This window comes from Salmo trutta, unplaced genomic scaffold (assembly GCF_901001165.1).
Source record: "Salmo trutta unplaced genomic scaffold, fSalTru1.1, whole genome shotgun sequence".
NCBI classification, from domain to species: domain Eukaryota; kingdom Metazoa; phylum Chordata; class Actinopteri; order Salmoniformes; family Salmonidae; genus Salmo; species Salmo trutta.
Genome location: NW_021823154.1, coordinates 1537150 through 1563369, shown reverse-complemented (window position 1 = coordinate 1563369; position 26220 = coordinate 1537150). Strand labels below are relative to the sequence as shown.

General features: G+C 42.8%; 1 protein-coding gene across 1 annotated transcript in view; it reads left to right on the top strand.

Annotated features, from left to right (window-relative positions):
- LOC115189432 (NACHT, LRR and PYD domains-containing protein 1b allele 3-like) overlaps nucleotides 1-26220 on the top strand; it is a 48878-nt gene that overhangs the window by 2264 nt on the left and 20394 nt on the right. Inside the window, exons 3-8 of the mRNA XM_029748061.1 lie at nucleotides 472-536; nucleotides 669-883; nucleotides 1072-1328; nucleotides 1570-1704; nucleotides 1833-1965; nucleotides 2047-2076. Coding sequence (XP_029603921.1) covers nucleotides 529-536; nucleotides 669-883; nucleotides 1072-1328; nucleotides 1570-1704; nucleotides 1833-1965; nucleotides 2047-2076 — 778 coding nt within the window. The 5' untranslated portion in view covers nucleotides 472-528. The remainder of the gene's footprint in view (nucleotides 1-471; nucleotides 537-668; nucleotides 884-1071; nucleotides 1329-1569; nucleotides 1705-1832; nucleotides 1966-2046; nucleotides 2077-26220) is intronic.

The following is a 26220-nucleotide window of genomic DNA, read 5'->3' as shown; positions in this document are numbered from 1 at the left end:
CATAATGTCAATTCTTACTTTTACATGCCTGCAGGAGTCAGGCACAGTCTCAAAGCCAGGTGTGTACTGACCAACCATTCATACTGGGATATAGACAGTCCTGTGTTCTGCTTTAGTAATATAAACACAGTCTCAAAGCCAGGTGTGTACTGACCAACCATTCATACTGGGATATAGACAGTCCTGTGTTCTGCTTGTAGGCATGCAGGATTTTAGCTGTTGTCATATTTTGTCATTAGACAGTTTAATTGATAAATAACCAGCATTCCATGTAACATTGAATAAATACATTAGATTAGTTAATTTGGTTAATGGGCCAGTTTCCCAGACACAGATTAAGTCTAGTCCTGGACCTTAAAGAACTTTCTATTGAAACTTCCATTGAGCATGCTTTTTAGTCCTGCACTAGACTCAATCTGTGTCCAGGAAACAGGCCCCATATGTATTACTGACATGCTTTTCCTTGTTCAGGACTCCACACACTGGCTTCAGATTGAACCCTTGACTTCCACTGTCCAGGGAGTGACAATGTTCAGGTAAAATAACTACTTTTAACATTTCATTCCACTTGCTAGTGTATTTCCCCATTACCTTTGGGAATAGTCTTCTAATCCAACCTCTCCATTTGACCATTGACCCTCTCTACCATATCTTGTTGTTGCCCTCAGGCACAGGACACCCAAAGGGAGTTATGAGTGCACAGTGTCTGGGCTCCGCTGGCTGTGTGAGAGAGATGTCATTCTGAAGTATCACTTCAGGAACTGGGAACCCTACAGTAACCTTCTGAAAGACATGCAGTACACACAAGGTGGTCCATTGCTGGACATCACTATGGAGTTAGGTGAACTGGAGGAAGTTCATCTGCCACACTGTGTCTGTTTAGGTAAAACCATATAGAAATAGTATTCAGAAAGACATTTCCATGGAACTGAGTTTCAGTTCCTGAATGAATGAATGAACTGTTCTGGGAGTTTGAGTGTACTGTGATCTGGTACTGCATATTCTTTGTGTTTTAGTTGGATGAATGATACAATATTTGTCTTTCTGCCTCCTTTTTATTGTGTTGTTCAGGGACCAACCCTTCCCTGAGGAATGAGATGAAGATTCTTCATGTAGAGGAACATGGAGTGTCTTTAGAGGAAGTGCATGAGGTCACCAGATTCCATGCTAAGATTCTCCATCCGAAGTTCTCACTTATCTCTGTTATACTGAGATTACTGTCTTTGAACGTAGATGTCCACTGTGACGTGGTCCTCTATATGGCAGTAAAAAGGTCAACAGTCATTTCAAGGCTGTACCTGCTCCTCAGAAACTCCAGTCAGAAAGAGGTGAGGCACTTTCACTGAAGTGACAACAGTATGTTGAAACTTACTGAAGGAAAGCTGATAGTTTGTTGAAAATCTCTAGATTACAAAGACAACATGCAGCTCTGTGAGAAATCTATTTCTGTGGTAACATTCATTAATACAATAAAAACTATGACTAACATTGGTTTCTCAGTGAGCTGTATGTTGTGTGAATTATGAGACTACATTGTTCTGACTGACTACTACATTGCTCATTTTGTAGGCTGTTCAGGAACGGGAGAAAAATCAGGTGTCCCAAGGATATTCGGAATTGGTCCTGTCAAGTCCAAACGAGTCCTTAAAGCTGAACAGTTGGTTTGCACTCAAGAATCCCCACTCCACTTCCATCAATCCAGAGGTGCAGTTTTATCAGGCTTAGGACATGAATCTGTCATATTGTATATGAATAACTGGAATATCATTCTATGTCACTATTTCTTTCTTTCTCTGTCTGTCTCAATCGTTGCACCATATGGCCTCCTACAGAAGATTCAGCTGTTACCTGCAGACACCACACCAAGCTGTTGTAAGATGATAATGAGAAACACAGGGGTTGACATTGAGATGGAGTTAATCGGGGATGATGAGAGGACAGTATGGAGAGATATGGTACCAATAGGTAGGAGAATATGTCAATCATAACTGTTATTTTCTGACAGATGCTATTTTGAGTGATAAAACCTATTTTTGTTTCTTTCAGATGAATACATCACTGAAACCCATTCAACTAGTAAGTAAACATGAGAGATACAAACCAATGACTTGAGGGTCAGTCAACATGGTTTACTGTAGGACCTGGACTAGTCCTGATTATAAAAGACCGTCTTCAAGAACAATGACATCTCCCCCAGGACTTGATGTAGATTAACCTGGTTCTGAATGACCCAATGACATCTCCTCCAGGACTTGATGTAGATTAGCCTGGTTCTGAATGACCCAATGACATCTCCTCCAGGACTTGATGTAGATTAACCTGGTTCTGAATGACCCAATGACATATCATCCAGGAGTTGATGTAGATTAGCCTGGTTCTGAATGGCCCAATGACATCTCCTCCAGGACTTGATGTAGATTAACCTGGTTCTGAATGACTCAATGACATCTCCTCCAGGACTTGATGTATATTAGCCTGGTTCTGAATGGCCCAATGACATCTCCTCCAGGACTTGATGTAGATTAACCTGGTTCTGAATGACCCAATGACATCTCCTCCAGGACTTGATGTAGATTAACCTGGTTCTGAATGACCCAATGACATCTCGTCCAGGACTTGATGTAGATGAGCCTGGTTCTGAATGCTCCAGCCTCTTTTTCTGTGAAACTGAATATGAATGAAACAGTAATGGTGTGATGTGTTCATTGATGCAGGTCGTTATTGTTACAGAATGTGTTCTCAGTGCTAAGATTCAATAATACAATTTAGACTTTTATTGTAGATCACTTTGAAAGAAGTCTGTTTCTAAATGTCTTAAATGTGAATGAACAAATGTAGTTATTTTGTAACCTGACTCTCTCAGGTGTTGTGTTGGGAGCAGGGTGTCCGGCTGAGAGCAGTCTGACTGGTTCTCCAGAGCAGCAGCTGCGTTCTGTACGGACAGAGTTTGTGTTACGAGTATCAGGACCTGTCCTGGATGGTCTGCTGGACAGACTCCTGCAACAAACAGTCATCAACCAGGAGGAAATGGAGTCAGTGAAGGTGATAGCTGAGAGGGCAGAGAAGGCACGAGTCATGATCGACATGGTGTTGAGAAAAGGAAATGACTCAAGTTCCAGGATGATCAACCTTCTTGGGGAGCTGGACCCCTGTCTTTGGTCACAGCTTCAGATAAACAGTTGTAGTCAACCCATGGGTGTGGGGAGACCAGGCAGAATAGACAGGCAGGATGGTTCAACATGTTCTTGCTGTCTGTTGCTTTAATTCAGGGTCACAAAAATTTACAGAACATGTCAATCAAACATGACCACTATAATAGCAATAAACTTACTGAAGGACCAACCACACAGCCTCTCTCCTTCTGCAGCCTCCTGGAAGTGTGGATCTTCTAGCAGGAGGGTCAGTTAGTCCTCCACTAGGTACCTAGCTGGACCCCTATCTAGCAGGAGGGTCAGTCAGTCCTCCACTAGGTACCTAGCTGGACCCCTATCTAGCAAGAGGGTCAGTTAGTCCTACACACATTCAAGATAAATGTATTTTATGAATATATTGTATAATGTTTTTTTTATATTTTTTTTATGGGGGTGGATCAGCTTAATACTGCAGATTGTTGCTTCCATCAATGTAATTGTCTGCATCATTTCCATTCACCCATATATTTTTGGGGGTTAAATATACATATCCATACACACATGCATACATATACAAATATATATACATACACATACCTATATAAACATACATACTTTTTTAAAGAATATACCTTTATTATTCCCCGCAAACCCTACCACCAATCCCCCAATTGGAGTAAACTAATAAACACTTCAGCTTTTACCTTCAATTTATTCATCTTATACACATTTTACAGACAGTCTATTATACAATAGTTATTTTTTGTTTGTTTTTAGTCCTTCCTCTATTTCTGATGTCCATCCAGTTTGATTTCTATTTGTAACTGTGCTATTTCACAAAAGTTCTGAACCTATATACATTTTACAGACCCCGTATGTTTACAATGTTTATCTTGTTATTAGTCCCACCCTTCAGCTCCATTCAACCCCTCCCATCTATCTCTCAACATCATCCATTTCGGATTTCTATTTGCCATATTTTTTTCAACTGTGCTGTGATGCTTCACAAAACAATTGAACCTTTCTATTCTCATAGCTTCTACAGATTGTAAATTAAAAATAAACATTTTTGCTAAAATAATAATTATATTATTGATTGATTGACTATGGCTTTTCAAATCACCCAGTATTGCTATCTGCAGCGTTAGTTCTAGGCAAATGTTGCAATTCTTCAGCCATTCCTGGACCTGTGACCAAAAACGAGCTACATATGGACAATACCAAAATAAATGATCACAGCAGAATCTGCAGAGCTGGGAAGATTGTATCCCCCATATATATAACATTCTATTAGTTGCAAGAATTTTGTATAGTAATTTAAATTGAAAAGTTCGAAGTTTTGAATCCGGCGTTGTTTTGCGTATCAATTCATAAACCATGTGCCATGAAATGGGTACATCGAAAATCTCTTCCCAACTATTTTGCAATTTATACGGCACAGCTGTCAGTTTTTTGGTCCTTAAATGAAATTGGTATATGTTTTTATTTATCACACTTTTCTTTAACCATTTATGTTCTTTAATACAGGGCCGACATACAAGTTCCTTTCTTTTTTCCCCTTCTACTTGCCTCTTCCATTTTTGTGGTAATGCTGCAATTAATTGGTTGTAATTTTGGGTAGAGCAGACATTTCCATTAGTCTGTGTTAGCTGCATGTGTTACATCACTCCACCAGTCCAATTTATAATATCATTCACTAAGATTATACCTTTTTTAAACATTTCTTTGAAAAATACCGTTTTTTTAATCAATTACTATATATGAATTAAGCCACAGTATTTGTTGTATTATTTGTTCTGTCTTTTCAGGTAGATTAAACTGAAATTGCAACCAACTTTCTAAGGCTTGTTTAAAAAATAAAGATATTTTGGAGATTATTTCCTTTTCAAACAACCGAAAGTGGGCAGGTGTAATCTGAATAAAGGGAAAAAGGCCCTTCTTGGGATGGGCAGAGACGGCACATAGGATGAGACATTCGTACCAATTTACTAGAAAACCAGTTTGGATTGAAGTATAACTTTGGTATGACTGATGCCTTTAGTGAGAGATCTAATGCTTTAATATTTAATTATTTCTGCCCTCCGAATTCATATTCGTTATATACATTTTTATTTTAGTCATTTAGCAGACGCTCTTATCCAGAGCAACTTACAGTAGTGAATGCATACATTTCATTTCATACATTTTTGTACTGGCCCCCGGTGGGAATCGAACCCACAACCCTGGCATTGCACACACCATGCTTGCATTGCAAACACCATGCTCCACCAACTGTGCCACAGGGAAATAGGCCCTTTTAATTTTATCTGGCTTACCGTTCCAAATAAAATTGAATATTTTTTGTTCATATAATTTAAAAAGCAGGTCACTAGGTGTAGGCAAAACCATAAGCAAATAGGTAAACTGTGATATGACTAAAGAGTTAATCAGGGTGATTTTTCCACAAATAGACAGGTATTTTCCTTTCCATGGTAGCAAGATCTTATCTATTTTTGCTAACTTTCTATAAAAATGTATTGGAGTGAGATCATTTCTTTCTTTTGGGATTTGTATACCAAGTATGTCCACGTCTCCGTCAGACCATTTAATTGGTAAACTACATGGTAATGTAAAATTAGCATTTTTTAGTGATCCAATACGTAATATCATCACTTATCATAATTTGGTTTTAATCCGGAGAGGATAGCAAAAGTATCTAGATCTTCTATGTGGCCGTGGAGAGGCTCTAATTGTGGTTTAAAAAGAAAACATGACTCATCGGCGTACAATGACACCTTAGTTTTTAAGCCACGGATTTCTAATCCCTTAATATTATTGTTTGATCTAATCTTAATAGCTAACATTTCGATGGCAATAATAAATAAATATGCCGATAGTGGACAACCTTGTTTTACTCCTCTAGATAGTTAAACACTTTCAGAGATGTAGCCATTATTTACTATTTTACACCTAGGGTTACTATACATAACTTTAACCCATTTTATAAGAGATTCCCCAAAATTGAAATATTCTAGGCATTTATATATAAACTCCAGTCGTACTTTATCAAAAGCCTTTTCAAAATCAGCTATAAAAACCAAGCCTGGTGTCCCCGATATTTCATAATATTCTATTGTTTCCAGTACTTGTCTTATATTATCTCCAATGTATCGTCCATGTAAAAAACCTGTCTGATTATGATGAATAATATCTGACAATATTTTTTTAATTCTATGCGCCAAGCATTTTGCTAGGATTTTTGCATCACAACACTGTGTAAGAGGTCTCCAATTTTTTAAATGGACTGGATCTTTATATATACCATTTGGGTCCTGTTTCAGTAATAATGATATCAGACCTTCTTGTTGCGTGTCTGATAATCTACCATTTATATAGGAGTGGTTAAAACATGCTAATAATGGTCCTTTGAGTACATCAAAAAAAGTTTTGTATACTTCCACTGGTATGCCATCCAGCCCTGGAGTTTTCCCATCCTTAAAGGCCCCAATTGCATCAAGCAGTTCCTCCTCTGTAATTTGGCCTTCACATGAGTCTTTCTGTACAGATGTTAATTTTACATTTATTATTAGGAAAAAAATCCATACAATTAGTTTCAGTTAGTGGAGATGGAGGAGCCTGAAACGAAAACATATTCTTAAAGTACTTTACTTCCTCTTTCAAAATATCATTTGGTGAATCATGCGTGACTCCTTCATCTGTAACAAGTTTTAATACATTTTTTTTAGTAGCATTTCTATATTGAAGATTGAAAAAGAATTTGGTGCATTTTTCCCCGTATTCCATCCAGTTCGCTTTATTTTTATAATATATTACACTGGCTCTTTATTGAATGAGTTCTTCCATTTATTTTTGTTTTTCCTCTAACTTATTCTGTGCCTCTATGGTACCGTTTTTATTGCTATCTAACTGTACTGTTAGTCCTTCAATTTCCTTTATTAATATGGATTATTTTGATCTAAATTGCTTTTGTTTTATAGATGAGTACTGAATTGCATGAACTTAAAAGTGTCCCATACAAAAAGGGGATCTGCTGTACCTATGTTATGTCTGAAAAAGTCAGTTATAAATTCTTCTGTCCTAGTTCTAAACAATTTATCATTTAGTAGGCTTTGATTCAATTTCCAATATCCTGGCCCACGTGGAAATTCTGTAAGAGTAATATATATGCCAATTATGTGATGATCCGACCTCATTCTGTCCCCTATCAACACGTTTCAAACTTTTGGTGCCAGAGAGAATGGCATAAGAAAGTAGTCAAGACGACTAGCTTGATTAAGCCTCCGCCATGTATATCTCACTAGGTCAGGGTATTTAAGCCTCCATATATCCACTAATTCCAATATATCCATGACATTCATGATTTCCTTAAGTGCCTGTGGGTGATAGTTTGTAGTGTGATTTCCTTTCCGGTCCAGAGAGGTATTTAAGACCGTGTTAAAATCTCCCACCATAATAATAGAGTCTAGTGTTACTTGTAGAGTTGATAAATTCTTGTATATATTTTCAAAGCTTGGATCATCATTAGGTTAATAAGCCATATCTGTTTATTGTCCAATAACATATTTAAAATAATCCATCTACCTTGATAATCTCTTTGGACAATTTGCACATTTGGATCAAAATTACTGTTAATTAAAACCATCACCCCTTTTGAATTTCTTTGCCCCATGGGAGAAATATATTTTGCCCCCCCCAGTTCTTTTTCCACAAAACTTCATCTAAAATTGTAGAATGGGTTTCCTGTAAACAATAGATTTTATATTCCTTCTCTTTTAACCAGGTAAATACTGATCGTCTTTTCTTATTATCTGCTAGGCCATTACAATTGTAACTGGCTATACTTATTTCACCATTTACCATAATGAGACACAACTTTAAATTCTATTTATGAAAATATATGTTTGTAAACGTACCATTAAAAAGTAACATGATGATTGAGTGTCTATATAGCTGTACCATGATATTTGCATTGCTACTAAGTAAACCTCCAATTGGTCCCTACTATTCCACCCGCTAAAAGCCTTCCTCATCCCTAGTTGGGTTGTCATCCCAATGCCCGGCAGGCCACCCCTGATCCCCCGTATCCCATAGCCCTGAACAGACTGGGATCCATCCTTCAAAAAGAGCACACAGTGCCATTTACCGAATTGAAGTAAATCAATTGCCAAATGCATTTCCATCGCCCTCACCTCGATTTGTATTTTATATAGCATCTTTTACTCCTTCGCAACAGTTGTGGGATACACACATACAACCACACCCACACACACACTCAACCCTTTCCCCCCACACAACCATAAGCTCACATTCTCAACAGTTGCAACATCCCAGATCCCAACTCAAGAAAGATCTTGATTTACAAATGCATTTACAGTTGCAGCTGCACTAGAAGGCCTGCAAGACCGCACAAAAAAAATGGGCAGAAATTGAGAGATTTTATTAACCATTGTCACATCCTAGATGATGGAGGTCAAATGTACACCTTGTCCCCTAAACACCCACAATACGGTCACCCGTATTGACCATATTCCCAAGCATCTCCATGCAGTCAGACTTTGATTTTGTGCCACCAGGGTCACAATAATATACCTCCTCTCTGAATGTCCGAGTGTGACCCCCTCCCCATGGGTTACTGCAGCTAGTTTTGCCAGCACTGCCACTGCCTAGGTGGGGGCACCCCACCGGAATCCCCACCGGCTAGGTACAAGGTTGTCAAGGTTCTCATTAGCAGCTTTGAGAATTTCCTTGTGTAGTATGCTCTCCCTTTAGGGGGCTTTGGCTTTGCAGGACCAACCCTGCCAAGCAGGCTCAGAATCTAGAGGGGGCAGTGCTGCTCTTGGTCTCTGACCGCATTTTGGCTGCATAGAGACCACTTACAGCAGGCACATAAAACAGTTAGGGACTTCTCCTTAGTATCTGGGTCATTCAGGTGGGTGTCCAGGGTATAGGGTTGTTGACCGTACCATTAAATTAGGATCATAAATAAATAATTAGATATAATTTATTTTAAAAAATGTAGTTCCCCATGATAGGACAATAAATAAATTAAATGAATAATTTATTTTAAAACTGTTCCACCATGATAGGACAATAAATAAATAAATTAATAAATAAGACGTATAATTCATTATAAAGTATATCCATCATCTGAACAACATTGAAAGCCCTCTCATACCCCGGCTCTCAGCAATACATTGGTTCTGGGATATGCAACCATTTCATTACTAACTCACTCAACTTTCCCAAACATAACAAATATAAAGATAAAAACACACACCATCCACACCTACTGCGCCTTCTGTTTACTTAGTTTTTATCTTCACCATGTTGAATTCGTGCTTGTGTTTTCCAATTAGTTATTTGTGAAGATATATACAAAAGCTATTTTTTTTATTATATATTGTACAGTGTTGGCCTGTTAGAGGTTCATGAGAGAGACTGAATATCAACACAACCACCTCAGTCTATCAGCAGCTTTCCTGTTAGAGGTTCATGAGAGAGACTGAATATCAATACAACCACCTCAGTCTATCAGCAGCTTTCCTGTTAGAGGTTCATGAGAGAGACTGAATATCAATACAACCACCTCAGTCTATCAGCAGCTTTCCTGTTAGAGGTTCATGAGAGAGACTGAATATCAACACAACCACCTCAGTCTATCAGCAGCTTTCCTGTTAGAGGTTCATGAGAGAGACTGAATATCAACACAACCACCTCAGTCGATCAGCAGCTTTCCTGTTAGAGGTTCATGAGAGAGACTGAATATCAACACAACCACCTCAGTCTATCAGCAACTTTCTCAGTGAGAGCCTCACGTCTGGAACACATTGACAATTGAAGGACATATAAGGAGCTGTGTAACCTGTCACCCCTTTACCAATGACTTGAGAGTGTCTGAAGGACATATAAGGAGCTGTGTAACCTGTCACTCCTTTACCAATGACTTGAGAGTGGCTGAAGGACCTATAAGGAGCTGTGTAACCTGTCACTCCTTTACCAATGACTTGAGAGTGTCTGAAGGACATATAAGGAGCCGTGTAACCTGTCACTCCTTTACCAATGACTTGAGAGTGTCTGAAGGACCTATAAGGAGCTGTGTAACCTGTCACTCCTTTACCAATGACTTGAGAGTGTCTGAAGGACCTATAAGGAGCTGTGTAACCTGTCACTCCTTTACCAATGACTTGAGAGTGTCTGAAGGACAATCAGACCCCATCTATACACAATGATTTACTAAATGTTTTTTAATGTTGTATTTTTATGTTTATCTACCTGCCCAGGGACTACAGTTGAAAACTAGCTAGCTGGCTAAATCTGGCACATTTATAGAAATGTTGATTGGTGTGCAGAATCCCTGTCAAATACACGTAATACATTCTGTATGTGTCTATCTGTGTCTGTATGTGTTTATATGTCTCTGTGAGTTGGTCTGTGATTACTGTGATTAGTTCAATGTAACATCATATACTATACATTATAATCAGTCTGTTTTGGGTTTGCAGAATCATTGTATATCATTGGTTACCCATCCTATCATGTTACCCCACAGATGTGACTGACTAGCTCAGCAGTTCCCAACCTTTTACATTCTGGAGAACATCAAATCACCGTTAAAAGCTCTTGAGGACCACCATTCACGGAGTCGCTGATATTTTTCACATCAAATATATTGATGGTTAAATTCTGTCAGTACATGTGAATGTAACAAGGCCTGTAAAGGTCTATTATTATCATAAACTACTCTGCCAAACCTGGTTGGTGTGTCACACTGCCCTCTCCTGGTTACACTGCAAAACATCACCCAATTAAAACAAAGGAAATAAAAAAATAACAGCACTTTTACTAGATAGAATCTTAATTTATAGGCTGAATACTGGTGTTAAGTGTATGACGACTTTACATGACATAAATATCAACAAATAAACGTATAGAAGTTGAATCCGCCCACTGTGTTGAAACAGGAAGTCCACTTATAAGGAAGTAGTAGAGGAAAGGGTCTCTCTCTTATTATAGCGCTGACATTTATTAACAGCATTAATAGTAATGATTACTAGATAGCTGTCATGGTAACAGCAGTAATACAAATAACAAAACTTTATTTATAATGCTACTATTCATAATAACAATAATAATAACTATTAATATATAATAACTATAATAATAATACATTTAGAGTTTATTAGCCACATGGACAAGGGCAGGGAACGAGTCTGTTGGGTGGTGGGGACAGGGTAAGAGTCTGTTGGGTGGTGGGGGCAGGGTACGAGTCTGTTGGGTGGTGGGGGCAGGGTACGAGTCTGTCGGGTGGTGGTGGCAGGGTAAGAGTCTGTCGGGTGGTGGTGGCAGGGTAAGAGTCTGTTGGGTGGTGGGGGCAGGGTAAGAGTCTGTTGGGTGGGGAGGGCAGGGTAAGAGTGTGTTGGGTGGTGGTGGCAGGGTAAGAGTCTGTTGGGTGGTGGTGGCAGGGTAAGAGTCTGTTGGGTGGTGGTGGCAGGGTAAGAGTCTGTCGGGTGGTGGTGGCAGGGTAAGAGTCTGTCGGGTGGTGGTGGCAGGGTAAGAGTCTGTTGGGTGGTGGGGGCAGGGTAAGAGTCTGTTGGGTGGGGAGGGCAGGGTAAGAGTGTGTTGGGTGGTGGTGGGAACAGGGTAAGAGTCTGTTGGGTGGTGGTGGGGACAGGGTAAGAGTCTGTTGGGTGGTGGTGGCAGGGTAAGAGTCTGTCGGGTGGTGGTGGCAGGGTAAGAGTTTGTTGGGTGGTGGGGGCAGGGTAAGAGTCTGTTGGGTGGTGGGGGCAGGGTAAGAGTCTGTTGGGTGGTGGGGACAGGGTAAGAGTCTGTTGGGTGGTGGTGGGGACAGGGTAAGAGTCTGTTGGGTGGTGGGGACAGAGTAAGAGTCTGTTGGGTGGTGGGGACAGGGTAAGAGTCTGTTGGGTGGTGGGGGGGCAGGGTAAGAGTCTGTTGGGTGGTGGGGGCAGGGTAAGAGTCTGTTGGGTGGTGGGGGGGCAGGGTAAGAGTCTGTTGGGTGGTGGGGGCAGGGTAAGAGATTGTTTGATAAATCACACTTTCTAGGCATTCCAACATTACATATTGTGTTTATAAGTAGTGTTTTAGAATAGTTTCTACACAATATTTATAATTTAATAAATGTGCATTCACAAAAATATTGAGATTTTGTCACGGCCGTCGTTGAAGAGAGTAGACCAAGGTGGAGTGTGGTTAGTGCTCATCTTTGTCATTTAATTGAAAAAGAGAACACTTTACAAATAAACAAAAGACAACAGCCAAACTGTTCTGTCAGGTAACAAATGACTAAACAGAAAATAACCACCCACAAAACCCAAAGGAAAACAGGCTGCCTAAGTATGGCTTCCAATCAGCAACAACGATATACAGCTGTCCCCGATTGAGAGCCATACCCGACCGAAACAAAGAAATACCAAACATAGAAAAAAGGACATAGAATGCCCACCCCAACTCACGCCCTGACCAACCAAAATAGAGACATAAAAGGATCTCTAGGTCAGGGCGTGACAGTACCCCTCCCAAAGGTGCGGACTCCGGCCGCAAAACCTAAACCTCTAGGGGAGGGTCCGGGTGGGCATCTAGCTGTGGTGGTGGCTCAGGAGCAGGACGCAGACCCCACTCCACCGCTGGATCACCCCACTTTAATGGCTCCCCTAGAGCGTGGTCTCTTGCCGCCGACCACGGACTGGGGACCCTCGCAGCGGGCCCCGGACTGGCGGGCGACTCTGGCTGCGCCCGACTGGCAGGCGACTCTGGCTGCGCCCGGGCGACTCTGGCTGCGCCCGACTGGCGGGCGACTCTGGCTGCGCCCGACTGGCGGGCGACTCTGGCTGCGCCCGACTGGCGGGCGACTCTGGATGCGCCCGACTGGCGGGCGACTCTGGGAGCTCCGGACTGTAGGACCTCTTACTCGGTTCCGGACTGTAGGCCCTCTCACTCGGTTCCGGACAGTGGGCCGTCTCTCTTGGTTCCGGACAGTGGGCCATCTCTATACAGGGCACTGTCGCCGGAAGCTCTGGACGAGGCACTGTTGCCGGACACTCTGGACGAGGCATTGTTGCCGGAAGTTCTGGACGAGGCACTGTTGCCGGAAGTTCTGGACGAGGCACTGTTGCCAGACACTCTGGACGAGGTACTGTCGTCGGAAGCTCGGGACTGGGCTGACGCACTGGAAGCCTGGTGCGTGGGGCTGGCACTGGAGGTACCAGACTGGAGACACGCACCTCAAGGCTAGTGCGAGAAGCAAGAACAGTTTATAGGTAGCCTACACACTTCAATGCAAAATAAAGGCTGTCTGTTCATCTGTATGTTGTAAAATGCGCACCATGTCATTTGCAAAAACTTGAAATAATAGCCTAATTAAATGACAAATGCGCATGGTAGTATGAACTCCTCATGGCCAGAAAAGGTGAGGAATTTATTACGCAATGATTATGATAAAGTTTTATGTTTATAAATTAAATTGTCTACGTAAGAAATGTCACTTTACAATATTCAGACGTAGCCTACAAACATCAATGGAAAAGGTGAATCGTCTGTTCTAATGGTAGCCAATCCTATCTTGCTGTTGGCCTATAGGATATTTGCCGAGTATAGGCTTTATTCTGCAATAACAGGAAATATATGCCTACTTCTAATTATTTTAGATTGTAAAGATAAATGGATTTTCACTAACGGCAGATGATTGCATCTTGTTATTATATTTAGCCAGGTCTACCTGTTCTTTAGTTCTGAATAAGAGTCTCGTTATATATTCCCCATCTGCACCAGGCTACTACTAGTCTACTTTAGCCTTCTTGCAATGCAAGACTTCAACCACTAGAAACTGTAAGGACGCCTGGTCTAAAGTTAGCGGGAGGATTAGCACATTCTCATGTCAAGTTCACTTTTTATAAATGACAACATTTGCGTAAAAACTGGCACATGCATGTTTTGTGTCATATTTTGTGTGTAGACAACGTTTACAAATGAGGCCCCTGGTATTTTGCGTGGAGCAAAATACTTGAAATAGCTTATCTATTTACTGCTGTGAAGTGGGTCCAATTAAACGAGAGATGGGACGAATGGTAACCTCGTTGTAGGCCTATATGCTTCCTCGTGAGAGAGAATAAAGTAGACGGCATCGGTCAAAATCGTGATTTATGACCATATGTCCGGATGGCGCGTACATGCCCAAATAAGGGCATCCGGGCAGGACATCCTGGCAGTAAGGTGTCACGTGGTTAGGGTTATAAAGTTGCATCCTGTTCTGTCACTTGTTGGAGTGTGTGTTATTTTATATCTATATTGCATCTATTCCTTTGAAGTGGTCATGATGATTGATGTGTAGGGACCTCGTTGAGCTGAGGGGGTTGTGTTTGAACATTTCAAAGAGGATGGCCCCTACACCCCACCTATTTTATTGCTCTTAGGGTTGTTGTCTATGAATTAGGGGGGCTATGTGTTGGAGGCAGATGTCTTATAAATACGCCCCAGACACACATGCGGCCCCAGAACACTAAACAAGATTTTAAAAATAAAACCCTGAACATTAAACAGAAAATTATGTCTCCGAGGCCAATTCTCGGGGTACTATGCGCCTCTTGTCGCGAACCCAATGATAAACGCATCGAGGATCTTTGGGGTGAGGCCCCAGAATGTTTTAAAGCATTTTTGGATACTAGTGATGGCCATATGACTTATATGTTCAAACCTGAGGATTCAACGGTGAAGATTTTCACAGACAGCGGCCCCAGACCCCTTTATCATGCAAAAACCGGGAGTTTTTCTCCTGCACTGCGTATGAGAGAATGCCTTAAGATACGGCTAGCGCTCTGTCAAATTGAACAGGCCCTAAGTGCTACAAAAGTACCAGGCTATGCATTGGAAGAGCTTGTGGGGGGCCGCGATGATTTGAAAACCATCCGGATCTCTTCAATGGCTTATAGCCCCGACTCCAAAGTGACCATTTTAGCGTGTGAACAATTTGATAGTACAAATGCAACGAAGTCTGTCAGTTCTTATGTATTTTCCAAAGCCTGCAAGGATGTGAATTTTTTTATGCCTGTGTTTAGCTTTAAATGGAGGGATTACCCTATATTCATAACCCTGATGAATAAGCTGGACAGTCTTTTCCAAAATCGTGAACAATTACGTCGATGGCCGCTTCTATCATTAAGACACACAGGCGAGTGTCTACAGGCCAGACGTATGATCTATCCCTGGAGTGAAAATTTACAGAGTCTTGACGCTGGGGAATTGGACACAGACAGCGGGTGGGGTTCAGTGACAACCCTATAGCCGGGCCCGTTATCTGTAAGAAAGGAACAGTAAAAAAATGTTTTGTATTAATTATTCAACAGTCTGTACTAAATATTATCAATTAAATAAATGGTTTTAAAGCTACCGCTTAACGAACGGGAATCTGTCATTTCTTCAAACGTTGTTTATACATAAAAAACATTAATGCATGTTACAATATTGCACAGTAAAACATTGTAAGTGATTATTGCATGTTTAAAAAGGTCTGTACTAAAGATTTACAATTAAATACAAGGTTTTAAAGCTGTATCTCACCTTTAACGGAGGGACTATGCATTTTCGAGCCATCTCCAGGCATGGCCCTCCGGAACGACGTGTGTGTGTGCGCTGGGGGTTGTGTGCATGTGAGGGAGGGTAATTGTGTGTGTGTGTGTTTCAAAACAAAAAGGGGGGCGTGTCTCTGCATGGGTGGCTTTTGAAACCAGAAAAAGTGTGTGTGAGTTTGTTTAGGATTGGGTGCGTCTCTTCAATTGGGCTAGGCACTTTCGATTTTATTACCACACAAGCCTTTCAAATACGTATTTATCTCACCCCCAAGGATGTGGGGGTAAAAAGTCAAAAAGCCCAGGCATAAGATGCGTTTGTGTTTAGTGAGTCCGCCAAATCAGAGGCAGTAGGGATGACCTGGGATGTTCTCTTGATAAGTGTGTGAATTGAACCATTTCCTGTCAAAATGTAACAAGTACTTTTGGGTGTCAGGGAAAATGTATGGAGTAAAAAGTACATTATTTTCTTTAGGAATATACTGAAGTAAAAGTAGCCAAAAACATGAATAGTAAAGTAAAGTACAGATGCCCCAAAAAACTACTTAAGGAGTACTTAAAAATACTTTTACTTAAGTACTTTACACCACTGTTTTATGCACTCTAGAGAACAACATATACTTCGTTTTACCTGCATTCAATACTAATTTCAGGTCAATAAAGGTTCTCTGTAATACAATGACGGTAGACTGTACTTTAGATAGTACCTGGTCAACCATGTTGGCAATAGCATACAAGTATGTATTTATTTAACGTTTATTTAACTAGGCAAGTCAGTTGAGATCAAATTCTTATTTACAATGACGGCCTATTTGAAAAGCCCCCCCCCCCCCCCGGACAAATCCTCCCTTAACCCGGACAACGCCAATTATGCACCACCCTATGGGACTCCCGATCACGGCAGGTTGTGATACAGCCCGGGATCGAACCCGGGTCTGTAGTGAATCCTCCTCCAGTGCCTCAGCCATCTCCTGTGATTACCCTTAGTTCCAGCCATCTCCTGTGATTACCTTTAGTTCCAGCCATCTCCTGTGATTACCTTTAGTTCCAGACATCTCCTGTGATTACCTTTAGTTCCAGCCATCTCCTATGATTACCTTTAGTTCCAGCCATCTCCTGTGATTACCTTTAGTTCCAGACATCTCCTGTGATTACCTTTAGTTCCAGACATCTCCTTTGTTTACCTTTAGCTAGCATTATTTGTTTTAGCCAAGGCCAGTGTGAGTCCTTTAGAAATAACCACACACGCTCTTGGTTAAAACAAGCCATAGCTTAAAGTGCTTTAGCCCATACACTATGCTGTGCCGTTCCTGCTCTATATTAAAGAGCGTTATTAAACCACCTTATTAAACCACCTCAACTGGAATCCTAACTGTCTGTCATCTGAGCACCAGCACCTGGGAGAGAACACATGAAGTGATAAGAACCTTCTAAGAATATCCATTCCAACAGGTCCTCCACTTCATTGGGGATAGTACCAGATATTATCATCAGGTTAAACATAAGGGTTAATGATTAATGACATCTAACACATCACAGATAGTAAATTGTTGGTACAAGACATCTAACACATCACAGATAGTAAATTGTTGATACAAGCCATCTAGCACATCACAGATAGTAAACTGTTTATACAAGACATCTAGCACATCACAGATAGTAAACTGTTGATACAAGCCAAATGGACTATGCACTACAGGTAGGCCTATGTGAATAATGTAAAAGCATGATGGCAAAAAGCCTCACAAGTAGACCATTTAGAAAGCTGTTATGAATATGTTCCTTTATTATGGCTAATGCCTGGCCAGGATGAGGAAGACATCCTACCCATTGCTGTTGAAGCAGCTTTCCTTGGTTATAGTAGGGTAAGGGTAGCCTACTGAGTTATAGTAGGGTAATGGTAACCTACTGAGTTATAGTAGGGTAATGGTAACCTACTGAGTTATAGTAGGGTAAGGGTAACCTACTGAGTTATAGTAGGGTAAGGGTAGACTACTGAGTTATAGTAGGGTAAGGGTAACCTACTGAGTTATAGTAGGGTAAGGGTAGACTACTGAGTTATAGTAGGGTAAGGGTAGACTACTGAGTTATAGTAGGGTAAGGGTAGACTACTGAGTTATAGTAGGGTAAGGGTAGACTACTGAGTTATAGTAGGGTAAGGGTAGACTACTGAGTTATAGTAGGGTAAGGGTAGACTACTGAGTTATAGTAGGGTAAGGGTAGACTACTGAGTTATAGTAGGGTAAGGGTAGACTACTGAGTTATAGTAGGGTAAGGGTAGACTACTGAGTTATAGTAGGGTAAGGGTAGACTACTGAGTTATAGTAGGGTAAGGGTAGCCTACTGAGTTATAGTAGGGTAAGGGTAGACTACTGAGTTATAGTAGGGTAAGGGTAGACTACTGAGTTATAGTAGGGTAAGGGTAGACTACTGAGTTATAGTAGGGTAAGGGTAGACTACTGAGTTATAGTAGGGTAAGGGTAGACTACTGAGTTATAGTAGGGTAAGGGTAGACTACTGAGTTATAGTAGGGTAAGGGTAGACTACTGAGTTATAGTAGGGTAAGGGTAGACTACTGAGTTATAGTAGGGTAGGGTAGACTACTGAGTTATAGTAGGGTAAGGGTAGACTACTGAGTTATAGTAGGGTAAGGGTAGACTACTGAGTTATAGTAGGGTAAGGGTAGACTACTGAGTTATAGTAGGGTAAGGGTAGACTACTGAGTTATAGTAGGGTAAGGGTAGACTACTGAGTTATAGTAGGGTAAGGGTAGACTACTGAGTTATAGTAGGGTAAGGGTAGACTACTGAGTTATAGTAGGGTAAGGGTAGACTACTGAGTTATAGTAGGGTAAGGGTAGCCTACTGAGTTATAGTAGGGTAAGGGTAGACTACTGAGTTATAGTAGGGTAAGGGTAGCCTACTGAGTTATAGTAGGGTAAGGGCAGACTACTGAGTTATAGTAGGGTAAGGGTAGACTACTGAGTTATAGTAGGGTATGGGTATCCTACTGAGTTATAGTAGGGTAAGGGCAGACTACTGAGTTATAGTAGGGTAAGGGTAGACTACTGAGTTATAGTAGGGTAAGGGTAGACTACTGAGTTATAGTAGGGTAAGGGTAGACTACTGAGTTACAGTAGGGTAAGGGTAGACTACTGAGTTATAGTAGGGTAAGGGTAGACTACTGAGTTATAGTAGGGTAAGGGTAGACTACTGAGTTATAGTAGGGTAAGGGTAGCCTACTGAGTTATAGTAGGGTATGGGTAGACTACTGAGTTATAGTAGGGTAAGGGTAGACTACTGAGTTATAGTAGGGTAAGGGTAGCCTACTGAGTTATAGTAGGGTAAGGGTAGACTACTGAGTTATAGTAGGGTAAGGGTAGACTACTGAGTTATAGTAGGGTAAGGGTAACCTACTGAGTTATAGTAGGGTAAGGGTAGACTACTGAGTTATAGTAGGGTAGGGGTAGACTACTGAGTTATAGTAGGGTAAGGGTAGACTACTGAGTTATAGTAGGGTAAGGGTAGACTACTGAGTTATAGTAGGGTAAGGGTAGACTACTGAGTTATAGTAGGGTAAGGGTAGACTACTGAGTTATAGTAGGGTAAGGGTAGACTACTGAGTTATAGTAGGGTAAGGGTAGCCTACTGAGTTATAGTAGGGTAAGGGTAGACTACTGAGTTATAGTAGGGTAAGGGTAGCCTACTGAGTTATAGTAGGGTAAGGGTAACCTACTGAGTTATAGTAGGGTAATGGTAGACTACTGAGTTATAGTAGGGTAAGGGTAGACTACTGAGTTATAGTAGGGTAAGGGTAGACTACTGAGTTATAGTAGGGTAAGGGTAGACTACTGAGTTATAGTAGGGTAAGGGTAGACTACTGAGTTATAGTAGGGTAAGGGTAGACTACTGAGTTATAGTAGGGTAAGGGTAGACTACTGAGTTATAGTAGGGTAAGGGTAACCTACTGAGTTATAGTAGGGTAAGGGTAACCTACTGAGTTATAGTAGGGTAAGGGTAGACTACTGAGTTATAGTAGGGTAAGGGTAGACTACTGAGTTATAGTAGGGTAAGGGTAGACTACTGAGTTATAGTAGGGTAAGGGTAGACTACTGAGTTATAGTAGGGTATGGGTAACCTACTGAGTTATAGTAGGGTAAGGGTAGACTACTGAGTTATAGTAGGGTATGGGTAGACTACTGAGTTATAGTAGGGTAAGGGTAGACTACTGAGTTATCGTAGGGTAAGGCAGACTACTGAGTTATAGTAGGGTAAGGGCAGCCTACTGAGTTATAGTAGGGTAAGGGTAGACTACTGAGTTATAGTAGGGTAAGGGTAGACTACTGAGTTATAGTAGGGTATGGGTAGACTACTGAGTTATAGTAGGGTAAGGGTAGACTACTGAGTTATCGTAGGGTAAGGGTAGACTACTGAGTTATAGTAGGGTAAGGGTAACCTACTGAGTTATAGTAGGGTAAGGGTAGACTACTGAGTTATCGTAGGGTAAGGGTTAGACCCAGAGGTCTAAGGCACTGCATGCAGTGATGAGGTGCCACAACAGGGGCCTCCCAGGTGGCCCAGAGGTCTAAGGCACTGCATGCAGTGATGAGGTGCCACAACAGGGGCCTCCCAGGTGGCCCAGAGGTCTATTGCTTTTATTTACTTTGCTGCTCTTTTGCACACCAGTATCACTACTGACACACCACCATCTGCTCATCATCATCTGCTCATCTATCACTCCAGTGTTATTCTGCTAAACTGTAATTACTTCGTTACTATGGCCTATTTATTGCCTTACCTCCTCATGCCATTTGCACACACTGTATATAGACTTTCTTTTTTTCTATTGTGTTATTGACTGTACGCTTGTTTATGCCATGTATAACTGTGTGTTTGTCATGCCCTGACCTGAGAGAGAGGGTTTGTTTCTCTATGTGGTTAGGTCAGGGTGTGGTGTGGGCATTCTATGATGTCTATTTCTTTGTTTTGGGCTGAGTATGGTTCCTAATCAGAGGCAGCTGTCTATCGTTGTCTCTGATTAGGAACCATACTTAGGCAGCCTTTCCCCCCCACCTGTAGTTGTGGGATCTTTATTTTGTACTGCTTGTTAAGCCTACAAGACGTTACGGTCGCATTCATTGTTTATGCCTTTTGTTTGTAGTGTTCTGAGGTAAATAAAATATGATGAACACTTACCACGCTGCGCTTTGGTCCACTCCTTTAGACGATCGTGACAGTGTTGTTGTTTCTGTCTCACTGCTTTGCTTTATCTTGGTCAGGTCGCAGTTGTAAATGAGAACTTGTCCACAACTGGCCTACCTGGTTAAATACAGGTGAAATAAATAAAACAATAAAAAGACACTGCAGTGCTGAGGTGCCACTAGAGCCTGGGGATTGATCGAAGGCTGTGTCACAGCCGGCCGGGAGCTCCAAAGGGCAGTGCACATTTGGCACCAGCGCTGTCTGGGTTAGGGGCTGGGTGGCTTTCCTTGGCTCAAATGAATGTCACATTTTACTTTTGTAGCAGGGTTGGAGAATTAACATGGCAGGTTAGGATAATTAACATGGCAGGATGGGAGAATTAACGTGGCAGGATGGGAGAATTAACGTGGCCGGATGGGAGAATTAACGTGGCAGGTTAGGAGAATTAACATAGTAGGTTAGGAGAACTAACATAGTAGGTTAGGAGAACTAACATAGTAGGTTAGGAGAACTAACATAGTAGGTTAGGAAACCTAACATAGCAGGTTAGGAGAAGTAGGTTAAGGTTAGGAGAATTAACATAGCCGGTTAGGAGAATTAACATGGCAGGATAGGAGAATTAACATGGCAGGATAGGAGAATTAACATGGCAGGATAGGAGAATTAACATGGCAGGTTAGGAGAATTAATATGGCAGGTTAGGATAATTAACATGGCAGGTTAGGATAATTAACATGGCAGGTTAGGATAATTAACATGGCAGGTTAGGAGAATTAACATGGCAGGATAGGAGAATTAACATGGCAGGTTAGGAGAATTAATATGGCAGGTTAGGAGAATTAACATGGCAGGTTAGGAGAATTAACATGGCAGGTTAGGATAATTAACATGGCAGGTTAGGATAATTAACATGGCAGGTTAGGAGAATTAACATGGCAGGTTAGGATAATTAACATGGCAGGTTAGGAGAATTAACATGGCAGGTTAGGATAATTAACATGGCAGGTTAGGAGAATTAACATAGCAGGTTAGGAGAATTAGGTTAAGGTTAGGAGAATTAACATAATAGGTTAGGAGAATTAGGTTAAGGTTAGGAGAAGGGTTAGGGCTAAAATGCAATAAATGTCAACTTGTTAATCTGACAAAAGCTGGACCCCTTCTAGCCATAACCTGTTTCCTCCAACACATTGATACGGCTGACTTTCTGGTTAAGTGAGTAGTGTGTTAAGAAGTAGGCAGCTTGGCAGGTCATGTTTCGGAGGAACCAAGTCACCGCCAAATTATAGTGATTGGATTGCATAGTAACTATTTAAGTTATCACACACACACACACACACACACACACACACACACACACACACACACACACACACACACACACACCTCAAAACAAACAAACTGTCAATAATGACTGCAAAGGGGAGATGTCAGTCACTCACAGGGTGATATAAAGTAAACCAACTGGTTCCTACAGAGAGGAGGTGTTTCAGCAAAATACTTTGTAACTCGACTCTCCCTTCAGTATCAGTGCTGATTCTCCCTTCAGTTCACCAGACAGCAAGATGGAGAGCAGAGATCAACACAGAGGGGAGAAATAGATCATTACTGTACGTTGCTGTCGTGTGTGTGTGTGTGTGTGTGTGTATATGTGTTTGTCCCAATCATCTCGCCTTCCTCCAAAAGTGTGCACTTGTTCACTTATTTTCACTGATTATAAATAGTCCAGGCAATATGTGCTTTTTTATAAAAGCATGAAACTTGGTACAGTTTGGGACCCTGAACACTGTGTTATTATGTTTAGTTCAGCAGATATGGTAAATCAATTGTCAGGTAATGGTGGAATGGAAAATGGCCAACGGTAATGTCACGTCCTGGCCAGTATATAAGGTTAATTGTTTTGTAGTTTGGTCAGGGCGTGACAGAGGGTATTTGTTTTATGTGGTTCAGGGTGGTGTGTTTGGTTTAAGGGTGTTTGATTTAGTATTTCCGGGGTTTTGGTTTATAGTCTATGTGTATGTATTTCTATGTCTAGTCTGGTGAGTGTGTTTCTATGTTGGTTAATTGGGGTTGGGACACTCAGTTGAAGGCAGGTGTTGTCTATCTGCCTTTGATTGAGAGTCCCATAATTAAGGGTGTGTTTGTGTTTGTGTTTTGTGGGTGATTGTTCTGTGTTCAGCCCTAGGCTTTGCCAGACTGTTTTGTTGTTCGTTCGTTTTCGTGGTTTGTTTGTTTTGGAGTGTTCTTTTGATTGTTAAATAAAAGTCAAAATGAGCATACACGTACCTGCTGCGTATTGGTCTACCTTTTCCGACGATGATTTCGTTATATCGTCAGAAGACGAAGACGACAACCGTGACAGAATCACCCACCACTCAAGGACCAAGCAGCAGAGGAAGGAGCGGAGGAAGTTCGAAGTGGACAAACAAGAGCGATGGACTTGGGAGGAGATCTTGGAGGGAGAAGGCTCCTACACTTGGGAGGAGATCCAAGCAGGGAAAGATCGCCTGCCTTGGAAACAGGTGGTACGCGAGAGAGAGGAAAGGAGTAAGGCGGGCATGGACCGGGAACGTTTCCGAGGGACAAGACTGGCGTTGAAGCACGAGAGGCACCCCCAAGAATTTTTTTTGGGGGGGGCACACGGGTAGTTTGGCTAGGCGAAGGAAGAGCCAGAAGCCAGCTACCCGTGGTTATATGGAGGAGCGTATGGGGTGGGGAGCGCCATGTTTTGCTGAGAAGCGCATTCTCACCCATACGCACGCACAGTCCGGTGCGAGTTATTCCAGCCCCTCGCAGGTGCCGTGCTAGAGCGGGCATCCAGCCTGGTAGGAGGATGCCTGCGCAGCGCATCTGGTCGCCGGTACGCCTCCGAGGACCAGGCTACCCAACTCCCGCTCTACGCACGGCTACCATCAGGCCCCTGCACAGCCCAGTCTGCCCTGTACGAGCACTCCGCTCGTACAGGGCTACTAGTTCCATCCAGCCAAGGCGGGTTGTGCAGGAGGTAAGATCTAGACCGGCTGTGCGCCTCCATAGCCCTGGGTTTCCAGCTCCTGTCTCTCGTGCGGACCCGGAAGTGCGTCCACCCAGTCCGACTCGTCCTGTTCCCGCTCCCCGCACTAAACTGCAAGTGCGTAAACCCAGCCTCGCCAGTCAACAGTCGTCGGAGCTGCCCGCCAGTCAACAGTCGTCGGAGCTGCCCGCCAGTCAACAGTCGTCGGAGCTGCCCGCCAGTCAACAGTCGTCGGAGCTGCCCGTCAGTCAACAGTCGTCGGAGCTGCCCGTCAGTCAACAGTCGCCGGAGTGGTCAGACTGCGCTGAACTGCCGGAGTGGCCAGACTGCGCTGAACTGCCGGAGTGGCCAGACTGCGCTGAACTGCCGGAGTGGCCAGACTGCGCTGAACTGCCGGAGTGGCCAGACTGCGCTGAACTGCCGGAGTGGCCAGACTGCCCTGAACTGCCGGAGTGGCCAGACTGCCCTGAACTGCCGGAGTGGCCAGACTGCGCTGAACTGCCGGAGTGGCCAGACTGCGCTGAACTGCCGGAGTGGCCAGACTGCGCTGAACTGCCGGAGTGGCCAGACTGCGCTGAACTGCCGGAGTGGCCAGACTGCGCTGAACTGCCGGAGTGGCCAGACTGCGCTGAACTGCCAGAGTGGCCAGACTGCCCTGAACTGCCGGAGTGGCCAGACTGCCCTGAACTGCCGGAGTGGCCAGACTGCCCTGAACTGCCGGAGTGGCCAGACTGCCCTGAACTGCCGGAGTGGCCAGACTGCCCTGACTGTCCCGAGTTGCCAGACTGCCCTGACTGTCCCGAGTTGCCAGACTACCCTGACTGTCCCGAGTTGCCAGACTGCCCTGACTGTCCCGAGTTGCCAGACTGCCCTGACTGTCCCGAGTTGCCAGACTGTCCCGAGTTGCCAGACTGCCCAGACTGTCCCGAGCTGCCAGACTGCCCAGACAGCCTGGAACGGCCTGAGCCGGAGCCACCTCCAAAAAATAGGTGGGTTGGGGAGGGGGGGTGTAGCACAGTGCCGTCGTTGACGGCAGCCACCCTCCCTTCCCTCCCTTTAGTAAGGGGGAATTTTTCTTTTGGGTATTGTTTGGGGTTCTTTTTTTTTTGTTAATTAAGGTGCTTCCGGGGTAGCACCTTTAAGGGGGGGTACTGTCACGTCCTGGCCAGTATATAAGGTTAATTGTTTTGTAGTTTGGTCAGGGCGTGACAGAGGGTATTTGTTTTATGTGGTTCAGGGTGGTGTGTTTGGTTTAAGGGTGTTTGATTTAGTATTTCCGGGGTTTTGGTTTATAGTCTATGTGTATGTATTTCTATGTCTAGTCTGGTGAGTGTGTTTCTATGTTGGTTAATTGGGGTTGGGACTCAGTTGAAGGCAGGTGTTGTCTATCTGCCTTTGATTGAGAGTCCCATAATTAAGGGTGTGTTTGTGTTTGTGTTTTGTGGGTTATTGTTCTGTGTTCAGCCCTAGGCTTTGCCAGACTGTTTTGTTGTTCGTTCGTTTTCGTGGTTTGTTTGTTTTGGAGTGTTCTTTTGATTGTTAAATAAAAGTCAAAATGAGCATAATCGTACCTGCTGCGTATTGGTCTACCTTTTCCGACGATGATTTCGTTATATCGTCAGAAGACGAAGATGACAACCGTGACAGAATCACCCACCACTCAAGGACCAAGCAGCAGAGGAAGGAGCGGAGGAAGTTCGAAGTGGACAAACAAGAGCGATGGACTTGGGAGGAGATCTTGGAGGGAGAAGGCTCCTACACTTGGGAGGAGATCCAAGCAGGGAAAGATCGCCTGCCTTGGAAACAGGTGGTACGCGAGAGAGAGGAAAGGAGTAAGGCGGGCATGGACCGGGAACGTTTCCGAGGGACAAGACTGGCGTTGAAGCACGAGAGGCACCCCCAAGAAATATTTACAGATGGCATACAAGTTTGTTATTAAGGCACATCAAAGTTCACTTGTTCGCGAAGGCATTGAGCCAAAAAAAATGCATTTTGATAAAAAAACATATTTTTTTACTTTCCAAAGGCTCTCCTGTGAAGTCATGACTTGCGACATACACCTAGAGTCCTGAATCGGGTAACTTATTAGTGTATGACAAGGAGTGGTGTGACGTAGAAGTCCGTCACTGGCCGCGGGCAGCATTTGGTACTTTAACGCACACACACATTCGTCACTCCTCCCTGCTCCATTATCAGATATGTTAACAATGTGGGTCGACACACAAGTTAACTTCTCTGTCTTAGTACATACATTTCACACTTACTTCAGTAACGGGTTAGGGTATAAAGAAATAAACAGA